The sequence below is a fragment of the Panthera uncia genome, chromosome E3, assembly GCF_023721935.1.
Source record: "Panthera uncia isolate 11264 chromosome E3, Puncia_PCG_1.0, whole genome shotgun sequence".
NCBI lineage: Eukaryota > Metazoa > Chordata > Mammalia > Carnivora > Felidae > Panthera > Panthera uncia.
In genome coordinates this window covers 32,019,125-32,032,321 of record NC_064815.1, presented here as the reverse complement: position 1 = coordinate 32,032,321, position 13,197 = coordinate 32,019,125, and the positions used below count along the sequence as shown (strand labels likewise).

The window sequence follows — 13,197 nt, the reverse complement described above, 5'->3', positions numbered from 1 at the left end:
CCCTGGTTCTGTGCTCAGTACTCCCGGCACCAGACCTCCTTGTCGGTCCTTCCTGTACCGCAGGGGCGGGGCCCGGCTCCCTGGCCACCCCCCCCCCCCCCCCCCCACCACAGGTGACACTTGGGGCATGCTCCAGGCTGTGCTAGGTTTGGGAACAGAAGGCTGAACAACACGCAGTTTGTGTTCCAGACAGATCCCTGCCTGCCCTGGGCTTCTTGGCTTGGGTCTGCGAACAGAATCAGGGGCGTCTGTGAGTGTTGACGGCCAAAAGCGACAGCCTCATTTTCTCAAACTCCTCATCGGGGTTAGGGTTCCTGCCCATTACCAAGGGGGGCCGTGAGCCCGGGGGTGCGGACTTGTTCACCAACGGGAACACGGCGCTGGGCGTCTCACCGCGGCTGCCGCGGGTGACTGGAGAGACCATTCGGGCTCTTCAGACGACGGCAGTAACGTCCCCAGCTCTAGACCTTGCTGTTGAGTCTTACGTCACCGCATTCATGAAAAAGCACATCAGCGACCAGATTACGAGTTCGCTCTTACATATTTTGGTAACTGGGGGCGCCCGGGGGGCTCAGTCGTCCAGCACCCGTTAAGCATCCGACTCCGGCTCAGGTCATGATCTCACTGCTGGTGGGTTCGAGCCCCAAGTCGGGCTCTGTGCTGACAGCTCGGAGCCTGGAGCCTGCTTCGCGTTCTGTGTCTCGCTGTCTCTCTCTCTGCCCCTCTCCCACTCGCTCTGTCTCTCTCTCAAAAATAAATAAAAACGTTAAAAAGATATTTTGATAACTGTATTTCAACAAAGAAATACAATCCCAGGGGTTTTGTTGTATGTGTTACAAAATGCTCCTTTGAGACGACGGCGTCTCTGGGCTCTCGGATGCTCGAGGCGTTCATGGTGCACAAACCGGTGAAAACGCCTGCTGGCCAGTTGGAGCCGGTGGGATGGGGGCCGGACGACCAGTTGGGGGGTGGTCCGGCCAGTGGGTTCCCCGGGCGGGGGGAGAGGATTTGAGGGGCACAGCGGGTTAGTGCAGGAACGGAGGCCGTGTTAGGCTTCTATCGTGATGACCGATGGGGGTGCACAGATGGAGGGAGATGAGGAATCCATCTGCGGGGGAAACGGCACCCCTGTTTGGTTTTGAACCTGAGAAGCCAAGGGCCCCTGGCCTCACGAGACCGGCCAATTCGGGGGGTCCCTTTCCCTGGCACAAGCTCGCTCGTCCTCACGGCCACCCCACGCGGCACATGGCTTGGGGTATGTGGCCTCGCTTCACAGAGGATGACCCGCGGGGAGTCGCGGAAAGTTGCCTTAGAACTCAGATGTCCCCATCCGCCCCTGGGATCCTGCGCCTCCCGGCCCACGGGCGCCCAAGGACCCTTCGCTGTGCGGGGACGCTATCACCAAGCCGCCCGGGTTCCGCCCCGTGCTGGGCCTCGGGCCAGGGACCCGGAGGTCAGGACCAGTCTGTTCTGGAGGAACTAACGGTCTTCCAGCCTCGTGTGTGTCTGTTTCTCTCTGACACGCACGCACAGCCCACGGCCTCATACCCACATTCGAGCCCAGTCAGACCAGCGGGAGGGGGCGGGACTCACGGTATCGGTCAAAACGAGGTCAGAGCCTGACACGACATGTGATGGGAAAAAAGGAAATTCCTGTAGCAGACGTTCGTTTGCAGTCAGCCCAACCGGCTCGGAAACTTTCGATACAATTTTTAGACGAGCACCTGGGGTTTCGAAGCAGCCAGTGCTGAGAGCGTGAGCCGGTGGCCCTGACACTCACAAGCGGCTAATTTTAGCATCCAAACAAACCGGCAAGCCGAACGCTTCTCCTCTGGTCCACACCCCCTCCTCACCCACCCCCTTCCTGCCGCTCACTGGCTGGCGGTGCGGCTCGTGTGGCCCACAGGGGAGGGCGGGACTGGGGACCCGGGGACCCAAGGACCCGGGCGGGCGCTCCCGCGGGCAGTGCAGGCAGGGAGGGGTGGAGGGGACAGGGAGAGGCGAGGCCCCCGTGGCCTCTCCCACGGGCCGCCTCTGCAGGCGCTGGGGGGGGGATCCCTCTTCCTCTGCAGACCCAGGGGCTCCAGGCTGAGCTGGACCCCAGGGACGCCCCAGGGAGCTGTGGGGAGCGCTCCGAGGTCCCCGCTTCAAATCCCAGCTCTGTCCCTTCCCCGCAACTGAACCTCAGTCTCCCCATCTATTAAATGGGGGTGGCGTTCGCCCCCGGGACAGATCGGGGGGGTGGCCAGGCTGGACGCGACGGGCCGACCGCCCCGCACACGGCAGCGGCACTCCTCAGCCGGGGTGAGGGTCTCCTCCGGGTCACGGGAGCCTCCGGTCCACGTGAGCACGGGCTGCCCCCCGCCCCACGGGGCCCGGCTGTGCTAGAGGTTCGTGGCCGCGGGTATTTTCAGCTCCCCTGGCGATGTGACCCGAGGGCAGCCTCTCAAAAGTGGCCGAGGCCAAGAAACACGGTCCAGCCACCAAAAAAGGGATCCCGAGGCTCGAGTTCCTTAAATGTTCTGAAGCCAACACGTTGTTCGTGCTAACCCCGTAGGACCTGTTCTCTCTTCTCCCGTCGACTTCCCGCACTGCGGCGGCCTGCTCCCCCCGTGGAGTTTCCCCCGAGCCCCTACCCTAGTTCTTGCCCAGGTGCCTCTCTTGTCCTCCTGCTGACGCCAAAGCTCCAACTGGGAGTGACAGAGCTGTCCTCAGGGGGAGAGGGAGGGAAGGAAGCTGAGTAGGCAGTCAGGACTTCAGTGGTGGAGGGGACAGGGTATCCGGCCACACGACAGCCCCTCCTTCCTTTGCACTAGAGTTAGCTGGGACAGGCTTCTGTGTCTGCCCCAGGACCTTTGCACCCGCTGTGCTCACTGCTTGAATGCTCTTGCCCCATATTTTTTTCATGGCTTTTTGCCATTCCCTTCAGGCCCCTCCTCAAACGTCACCTTCTCAAAGAAGCCATGCCACCTAAACAAGCTCCCCTGTGACAAGTGCTGTTGTCCCTCTCACAAAGATCGGTCCTGTTTTCTGCGTTTGAGCAACAATGTATGTGGCCCCAGGGTGGGTAGAGGATATCCAGTACTAGGGCAAACGAGGCACCAGGGAATGATTACTGGGGGGTTCTGGGAGAGATGTCCCTCCACAATAAAGGAGAGCTGCTTCCTTCTTGTTCTGGGCACCAGATGTGAGGATGTGATGTCTGGAGCTGTGGCAGCCATGTTGCAGTGATGAGGCGACCACCCCCCAGAGAGGAAAGCCAGCTGTTCCCTCGAACAGTGAGAAGGTCTGGTGATTTCTTCCTACAGGGCACTAAGCAGTTGGGGCTGAGTCCCAACCACCTCTTTGAGACGGGCCACATGCCTGCCAGCTCGCCAAGGTCCCTATTGTCCGCCTCACTCGTTTCCATCCTCGCTGGACCTTGGGCAACTCCAGGGGCAGTGTGGTGACTTGTGGTTTAAGCGTGTCCGTTCCAGCCACCGGTGCCCAGTTACTGGGGGGAGGGGTAAGTAAGACAGACGTGTTCTCTACCGTTGCAAATCTCACAGGCAGACGCCGGAGATAATGAAGGGAGTCACTCCAACATGGGCTGGCAAGGGCTGTGACAAAGGTGTGCACCTCAGCCCAGGTCAGGGGAGGCCATCCTCCCCTAGAGCTGGTAGTTCAGCTGCCGCCTGATGCATGAGGAGGACTTAAGCAGAGCGAAGGGAACAGCATATCACAGAAAAGGAACAGCCTGTGTGAAGCCCCAGAAGCCAGAGGAAAGGAAAGAGGGATTGATGTGGTCGGGAGTGATAAGGGTGTGGGTGGGGGGAGTCCTGGCCATCGGCGAGAGGCAAGGCGCGGTGGACCGGTGTGGCGGCTGTGGGGTGGGTAGGGGTGAATGGATTCGATAGGGAGTCAAGAATTTAACCAACAGGATAAGTGGGGCAGCGTGCGTGCATGTGCGTGAGAGAGACAGAGACAGAGAGACGTAGAGATATACAGAGACACAGGTGAGAGGGTGCTGGTGCCGCCCAGCTTTCTGGCTGAGTGACTGAGTCAGGGGTGGGTGGGAGGGACAGGTCTGGGGGGTGAGGGGGTGAGTTAGGCTTCAGGCCTGTGTGAACTGGTATCCCCTCGAGGTCGGGAGGAGGTGGAGAGGGCCCCCCACCTCCCACCTTGTGGCTAGAGCAGCTCTGGGCGTGGGGTCTCAGGACTTCAAGCTGAACCGAGGCCAGAGTGGACAGCCACACGCCAACAGGCCTGTCTGACCCAGACAGGGCCCTGGGAAGGGCCCTGGGTCAGACAGGCCCCCGGGAAGAGTCCCGGCCCAGAGGGCCAGGCCTGCTCGGGTCACCAGCCACGAAAGGCCCGGCCGCGAATGGGTGCCGCCCGGGAGGGCCTCTGGGCCGTGCAGTGGAGCCGGGCGGGCCCCCGTTAAGGGGAGGGCATCCTGCAGAGAGGCCGGGTAAATGACGCGGGACCACGGCCTAGATGCTTGTGGAGGACACGATGGGGTGGCCAGACGGGAACGCAGGACAGCTGGGAGAAGCGACAGAGAGAGAGGCCCGGCCATAAAGTGCAGGGCACGGTGGGTTGTGCTCTCTGTCGTGCGACACGGTGGGGATGAGAATATACATGGCTTGTCTGTGCACGAAGACTCTGGAAGGGCACACGGGAGTCTAAAAAAAGTGGTTTCCTGTGAGGAGGACGGGGGTGGGACGGGGCAGAGGTGAGGGGGACGGGGATGGGGACAGGGCACAGGTGAGGATTTGCACGGACAGCCTTCTATGACGCACTTCCGAAGGCTGTGAACGTTTCACCTCTCGGACGTGGGTGCGGGATTCCAGATTAAAAACCAAGGGGGACAGTCACATCTCACCGCGGAGCCCGGGTCCTTACAGCCGGCCTCCAGGTGGCGGTGGGGCGGGGCCGGGCGGGTGATTTACACCTGCAGCTTCTTTCAACCGAGTGACGCCCACAAGGTCTCAATTGTTCTTGGGGTCTCTCTTCCCCACGTTCCCAGAGCCCAGCAGCCTGGGGACAGCAGAGGGAACATGTGGCCCGAGGGCAGCAAGCTGGCCTGGGTGGGTGGGGGGTGGGCGTCAGGACAGCAAGCGGGGTGTGTGTGTGTGTGTGTGTGTGTGTGTGACACTCTCTGTTGCTTTGAGTTTGGTTTCCTGGGGCTTGGAAGTAAAACAGAAAACCAAGGTTCAGCCTCATTTGGAACCCCCCACCCCCAGGCCCCCTGCACCTGCCCCTGGAGACTTCTCTGGCCTCGGTCCTCAGAGACTTTCTGGAGGTTGTTGCAAGCCCCGCAGAGCACTCTGGGTCATACAGGGGCTGGAGCAGGTGCTCGGAGCCACGTTTCCCAACCAAGCAGCCTCAACATCCCGGTTGAGCTTGGCAGGACTGAGCATCCCGCGACCCGGCCCCACAGCAGCCACTGCCCCCAGTCCCTGGCACGCTGCCAGCCACCAGGGCCCCACCTCCGAATCGGGAGGTCCAGCGGACAGCCCGCAGTCGGCAGATCAGCCGGGCCTGGGTTGGCTTCCAGCCTACCCGCTGTGTGACCCTGGTGAAGCTACTTGGCCTCTCTGAGCCCATTTTCTCCCGTATGAAATGGAGAAAAGTTTTGGGATCGCTAAGTAAGAGAACATTTAGAAAGCGCTTGGACAGAGGGGGAGGAGCTCAGAAAATGGTTGTTAAGAGTTGCCTAACCTGAAAGCATCGGCCGTTCATCTTTTGGGGAATCCGTAGGGTCCCTCGGGAGCCTGAGAAAGCCTGGACTTTCTCCCCAGAAAACCATAGATCTGCACATACGGCACGATATCCAGGGCTCCAAGCTGTGGGACTGGTGTCCTTGGAGGGAGACCAAGCATCCATCACCGGTGTTATCAGCCTGGCACAGGCTCCCTTCTGGAGCCTGGGGCCCCGGGCTCGACAGGCACGCGGCAAAGCCCCGCTGTGCACCTCGGGGGCCTCCCTGAGCCCCGGGCTGGCTCCAAAGGAAAAACACTGCCTGCGGACCCTGGAGTGATAACTCGGGCCGCAGCCGGGCTTTGCAGACAGCTCTGGCAGTGTCCCCACCTGCCGGCCCCACGAGGGCCCCACTCTCCTTCCCAGGCAGCCTCCGGGCTGCAGATGCGGCGCTGTGGGCAGCTGAAAAATCGGGGCCCGGAGCCAGAGCAGATGATGTCAGGGGTCTCCTTTGACATCCTCGCGTGGAGTGATTCCGCGGGGTGCCAAACCCCAGCCTCCTGCTGACCTCACGGTTTCACGCAGGGACTGACCCAGAACGCACAAACTCATTCCTGACCTTCTCTCCTGCGGCCCCATCTTATTAACACGCACACGGCCCCACAGCCCTGCCTTCTGGAGCCTCCCGAAAACTCCTCGGGGGGCCAAAAAGAACCCATCACCATTTCTTTTTCCAGGTATCTCTCCCCACGTGTGGCCTCTCTTCACTCCTCCTTGTCTCCCCCCACCCCTCAAAATTACACGCAAGCCACGGGTTGGGTTCTTTCTGCACAAGCCTGAGAATCTGAGGTTAAATAAATAAATCTAAATAAATCAGCAGACCTTTTACTCCGGGTCCCCTTTCCAGTCACGTCTGTCCCCTCGGCTCTAAGTACTTTACGAGGAAGCGTGGTGTTGGGGTGGAAACACGATTGCCTCGGCTTGGGGAAAATTTACTGTTGAGCGTAAAACTCTAACAAGATGAAAGCAGACCTTCCAGCTCCTCGCGAGGCGGGCGGCTTCTCTGGCCCTAAACAACCACAGCCGGGTCTCCGGAAAGCAGGGTTTCTCCGGATCCAGCACATCCAGCTTGATTCTGGGGGCTGTTGCGGAAGGAGCAGCGTCAGTAACTGTTTTCAGAGGCGTCGCTCTGCCTGGCAACGTCCGGTCTCAGTGGCATAGGGCCAAATCATCATCACGGAGGGACGAGGAGACCAGGCTCCCCCCTCCCCTGGGAACCTCCCATCCCCGGGAGCACCTCCCCAGGCTTTGTGGTGCTCATTTGACTTCAAAGAGTCAAAATGCTAAAAACAAAACAAACGAACAAAAAAAATGCAGGACGTACAGCACTGTTTTCCAGGGTGAGGTATTTACCAGAAGCTCTTTTATTCATAATTTGTACCTTGAACATGTGGCAAAAACCTAGCGGATCAACTCACACCCATGGTATCTAAGAGCAAGGGTTGCTCCTGTATGTGTTAGGAATTGTTTCAGGCTGCAAGTAACCAAGGACGGAAATGACCGCCATGTAACATAAATTTACTTCTGTCCCATGTAAACAAAACCCAAGCAGTCGTCCCGGGCTCCAAAGTGCCATCAGCCATGCCGACTCCTTTTCTCTTTTTGTTCCACCATCCTCTGCGTAGGGTTTCCGTTCTCCAGGTCGCCTCAAGGTCCAAGGTGACTGCAGGAGCTCCAGCCATCACAGCTGTATTCCAGGCAGGAAACTAGGGGAAGGGGTGCCGGTCTGTTCTGTCCTTCCCCCAAACCTTGTTGCCTTACATTTTCTTGATTACCCTAGCTGCAAGGGAAGCTGGGGAATATGGTCTTTGAGCTGCACGTAGTTTCGCAGAATAAAAACACGATTCTGTTAGTAAGGGAGGGAATGCGGGTCCTGGTTTGCCAAGCGGCGCTTGCTCCCGGTTCCCACGAACACACAGAGCTGGGAGTGGACCCCAGCCTGCCACCTGCCGAATACTCAGCACGGAGCCGGGCCGGACGAGGCCTGGCTTGGCCGCACCCCGTCGGGTCCATACTGGGGAAATCTGCGTTCAGGGGGTCAGGGAGAAGAGTGGCTCTAGAACCCACAGGGCCTTCGCTCTCTGCCGCGGAGGGAGGCACGAGCTTCCGGCAGACGCGCACGCGCGCGCACACCCCAGCGCCTGGGCAGCGGAAACAAACCCAACAGGGAGACTTACTCCACGCGCCGAACCGCAGGGCGACGTGGGGCTGCGCGTATGGACGCCACGTGCAGATGATCAGCGAGCCGAGCGAGGGGCCCTGGCCTCAGGGCTGGGGTCTGGGGGGGCAGGGTGACCTTCCTAGAGTGACTCTACAACTTATCACCCACATCGGGACGTGTCTTCGTCAAAGGGGTCATTAGTAACCACGCCCGAGGCCCAGGCCCAAATCAGGTCTGTCCCGGGGGCGCCGCGAACGACGGTGGCCCTGCCTGCGCCTCACGTGGCCCCCGCCCCAAGCTCTTCCGGAAGTGGTCTGCGCGCTCAGCAAGGGCTCCGCCCCTCTGCAAATTACTACGTAATAACCGGTCTCGAAAAGGTGGAGGACGAGGAAACGGAGACATTTTAATGCGAGAAAAGAGAAAAGTCGCCGCGCGGCGGGCTTCCCCTTCCGCTGCGGCCGTCCTGCCCGGGAACGTGTACGTGCTGTGTCCCGAGGGCCGGCGGGCGCGCCCCCGCGTTCAGGGTCGCCGCCCCGCGGCTGGCACACCTGCTCGTGCGTTACATTCATCGGCTGTTCGGCTCCCGAGGGGCCGCTGGCCTCCGGCCTGGCGTCGCGACGACCGTGCGGCCGGGGCGGCCCCGTTCCCAGTCGACGGGTCCGGGTCCGTCCCCTCAGCTCCCCGGGGCCCGCGTGACCGGGTGGACGGGGCCCCCTCGCGCCCACGGCACCGCCCGCCGGGGGGCCGCAAGCCCCTCCGAGCCGCCTGGGCCCCGGGCCCCGCCTCACAGCTGGTCCTCGTCCACCCAGACGGTCTTGCGCTGCTCTTCGCTGATCTTGTCCTTGAGGACGCGGAGCAGCTCCTCCACGCTGCCCCACATGTCGGCCTCCACCGTGGCGTACAGGCAGGGCAAGGCCTCCACCTCCTTCTCCTTCAGCCGGCACAGCCGCAGGAACTCGTCCTCCGTCTCGGGCCGGGACAGCATCTTCCGGGGGGGGGGGGGGGGGGGGGGGGGGACACGAGGCGCTGTGGGGGCCGCCACCTGCCACGCCGGGTCCCCGCGGCGCGCGGCGCCTTCCAGCACACGGCCCGGCCCGAGAGGCGGGGCCTAAAAAAATAGCTGTAGTTTTTCTTTCCTTTGCGTTTACTTAAAAAACAAACAAATTTCTTCCAAAGGCGCCTGGGCGGCTCAGTCGGTCGAGCATCCAACTTTGGCTCAGGTCACGATCTCGTGGTTCGCGGGCGCGAGCCTGCTTGGGATTCTCTCTCTGCCTCTCTCTGCCCCTCCCCGGCTCTCTCTTTCTCTCAAAAAGAAATAAACTTGAAAAAGAAGACCTCCATTTTCAGGGCTGGTTGATGGGCCAAGGGGGTTGGTAAACCCTGTCGTTTTTAAGTGCGCAGTTCACTTACTGTCATGTTTATTCACGCTGTTGTGCCACCAGCCTCCGGAACTTTTTCATCCCGCAAAACCGAAACTCACACCCATTAGCACACTGATTCCCTCTCCCCCCCACCCCTCCCCCAGCCCCGCACCACTGACTACTTTCTGTCTCTGTGAACCAGCCTCCTCCAGGGACCTCACCCTAACCCTTTGTGCGTCTGGCTTCTGGCACCGAGCGTCATGTCTCCAAGGTTCATCCGTGCTGGAGCAGGTGCCAGAATTTTTTTTTTTATTTTACTGTTTATTTTTGAGAAAGAGAGAGAGAGAGAGAATGAGAACCCGGGTGGGGGAGGGGCAGAGAGGAAGACAGAGCATGAGTGGGGGAGGGGCAGAGAGAGAGAGGGAGACACAGAATGTGAAGCAGGCTCCAGGCTCTGAGCTGTCAGTACAAAACCCAATGCGGGGCTCGAACTCACGAACTGCGAGATCATGACCTGAGCTGAGGTCGGACGCTTAACGACTGGTGCCTCTAGACTGTTCTTCCTTTCTAAGGCTGAATCATACTCCAGCGTGTGGATGAACGACATTGTGTTTATCCATCGTCCACCCGTGGACGTGGGGTTGCTTCTACCTCCTGGCTCTTGTGAACAGCGCTGCCGTGAACACGGGTGAGCGCCTATCTTTTTGAGACTGTTTTCGATCCTTTTGGGCGGGTCATTCGAGGAGGAACTTCCGTACCCCCGTCTTCCTCGGCCGCTGTAGCATTTCATGCTCCCGCCAGCAACACCCCAGGGCGCCGGCCCTCACCCCCCACCGCCTCCCCCAACACGCGTTCACTTCTGGGCTGTGGACGGCAGCGGTCAGAACGCGTGCGCAGTGGTGAGGTGGGGGCCTCTGTCTTGTTTGCTCGCTCGTGGGATCCCCGGTGCCGGGCCCTCAACAGGTGCTCAGTAAAGATTTGGAGCTACAGGGGAGTGGCCCAACCTCTCTTGGCCTCAGCCGGGGCCTCGTGGGGCAGAGGTCAGGGATAATGCCACGTGACCGCCAGGCCCCAAACCCCACAGCCAACCCTCCAGCAAAACGCACAGGCTTGACCCGGAACGTGGATTCAGAATCGGACCTTTCCGCACCACCCACGAGACAGGATCCGGGTCCCAGCACTTGCCCCGGCTGTCCTGACCCCTGTGTCCACACAGCAGGCGGAGGGAGCCCTTTACGCCCCGTGTTAGATCGTATCACTCGGCATGGCTGGGGCCCCCGCGGCCGCAAGGTCCCCACCGCCGCCTGCCACTGTCCCCGCCTGAGGTCTGGGGGCCTCTCCTCTGCACCTGCCCGGCCCACCCTCACCGCAGTGGGGCTGGTCCAACATCAGCTTCGCTTCCCCAGCCACCTGGGTCCTGCAAGGTGGGTCCACCACCCACCTCGGCACTTGTCCCCCCGGACCCCCCGGGACGTGCTGCGTGTGTGGTATGGTCTCCGCTGCTGGAGGTAGGGGGCCATGTCTGGCACTCGACGAGGACCCGCTGAAGGGGTGAGCGGGGACGCCAAGCAGCCAGCTGTTCTTGGGGGGGACCCCGGAGGTGTGGCGGTGGGAGCAGGGGGGGGGGTCTCGGGGCCCTACCTGAACCTCTTGATGTTCTTCTCCGACACCCGGATGAAGAGCACGATGGGGTAGATCCTGGACTTGATCAAGTCTCTGGTGCAGCTGATCCCGGCCTCCAGCAGGCAGTGCTTGTCCTGCAGTACAGGGGCCAGCGGTCAGCAGCTCCCCAGCCCCTCCGGGCAGCCGGGTGGCTGGGGCAGGGGCAGGGGCGGGAGCCCCGAGTGTCCCCACGTCCCCAGCTGCCCCAGGGAGCGACCCGAGGTGAAGCCCGACCTCTGCGGGACAAGCCCCTGCCTGCCTGGACACCGGGCTGCGTGTGCTATGCGCCAGCAGGGCCCAGGCCCGAGGTGCATCGGGGGTGGGGGTGGGGGGTGAACGACTTTCAGTGCAAAAATCAAAGTCAGCTTCAAGAGCACCTGCTACTCCCCTCGGCTCACGGAGGCATTCTCGGTAGGAAGCAAGGGCAGAAAACACCGGAAAGGCGAGCTGGGGCTGGACGACCTTGGGAGTACTGCCGAGGGTTCTCAGGCAGGGTTCCCTGGCACCCATGGGCTCCTCGCTTCTGGAGGACAAATCTCTGTTTTGCTGAGAGTGTCACGTCAGAAGCAAACAAACCCCCTGATGCCCGAGCCCTTTGTGTTGAACTAGAACGTGGATGTAGAAAACAGCGCACGTGTCCCTAAGCGTGCCGCTCAGCGCGTCTTCACAACCCGCCCCCACCCCCGCGCTCCTTCCGGTCACTGCCCTCGCTCCCCACCAGCACGGCCACCATCCACACGGCGCGGTTCACCTTTCCAGCGGCCACCCTGCCCACTCCTGTCCTCTCTACTCCAACGTGACCATCCCCTAAATGCTGTGGCCCAGACTTAAACACCGAACGAGCGATTCCAGGCTGGCTGAGAGCTCTGCCCGGGCGTTCTTCTGCCTGAGTGGCCACGCGGGGACGTGCTGGGGGGGCAGACGCGGGGCTCCGGTGGGCACCTGCTCCTGGCTCCTCGTCCAGGGTCGCCGCCCACTGCAGAGGTGACCCCCAGATGCTGGGGTGGCACTCAACTGATGGCTTTGCTCTCCAAAGGTCCCAGAATGAGAAAGAAATCGATGCCTGGGGCTGATAAGGATCACATCGCCCGGCTCCAGAAGACTCTAAATCATGTGCAGACACCTCTCCCGCGTTGCCACCAATGACACTTCTGCCGCTCCATTTTCCCTCCTGAGGTGAACACGACTCCTGTCGCCCGCTCGCTCTCCCTGTCTCTTGCCCTGACACACGCTCCCTCTAGCTCCGGCCCTTGTTGTCACGGCCAGGCGCACGCACAGCCCGAGACAGCGCAAACCAGAACACCAGCGCCAGGGAGCCGTCGGAGGCACGGAGTGGTTCTAAAATATAAACGTGCACGTCGGAGCCTGGAGAACGAGGGTGTGTGGCCAGGTAACACCGGGCAGGTGAGAAAAGGAGGAGGAGGGGGCTTGCCCGCAGGGAGGGGAGGGGGACTCTGCACCCCTCCCTTGTGCGTGGCCGAGGCGCCCTCACAAAGATAACCGGTGCCTTCACCCCACCTCACCTTGGCGGCCACAGCTTCTATGTTGGCAGGAACGATGCATTCGAAAGTGTTGGGGTTCTTCTCTCGCGAGTAGATGATGGTCTCCGTCTTCTGCTTCCTGAGGAACTCGTCTCTGGTGACAACATCTGTGGACAGAAGGCCGGTCCTGAAGGCAGCACAAACCTCCCCTTTCTGGACTGGACAGAACTGCATGTTGATCCCCTTCTGGCCACTTAAATCAACTGTGGCTCCTCTACCAGACTGTGAGGCTTCTCAAGGGCAGGGTCAAGGTCATAGTTCCTTACACTTCCCACAGCAGCACCCAGAAGAGCTGCTTCATGAATTCTCAGCATCTTCATTGGACAAAGTAACTCATGCACTGAGGTACGATACTAGTGAACTGCCTATCATGAAGGACTTCCGGCTTTACTCATCCACCCACCCATCCATCCATTCATCCACCCACCCACCCATCCATTCACCCACGCACCCAACCATCTATCCGTCTAGTCTTATAACCTTCCATCCATCCATCCATCCACCCACCCATTCATCCATTCACCCACGCACCCAACCATCTATCCATCCAGTCATATAACCAACCATCCATCCATTCATCCACCCATCCATCCATCCATTCACCCACGCACCCAACCATCCATCCATCCATCATCCACGTGCCACCCATCCAACCAGCCATCCAACAACTCACCCATCCATCTATCCATCCATCCAACCACTCATCCATCCAGCCATCCATCCCCCCTCC

The 13,197-nt window shown here is 60.7% G+C and overlaps 1 protein-coding gene across 1 annotated transcript in view; it reads right to left on the bottom strand.

Annotated features, from left to right (window-relative positions):
* Positions 1-8,286: 8,286 nt before the first annotated feature.
* Positions 8,287-13,197, bottom strand: part of CARD11 (caspase recruitment domain family member 11) — a 115,736-nt gene continuing 110,825 nt past the window's right edge. Inside the window, 3 exon segments of the mRNA XM_049639339.1 lie at positions 8,287-8,895; positions 10,909-11,021; positions 12,450-12,574. Coding sequence (XP_049495296.1) covers positions 8,688-8,895; positions 10,909-11,021; positions 12,450-12,574 — 446 coding nt within the window. The 3' untranslated portion in view covers positions 8,287-8,687.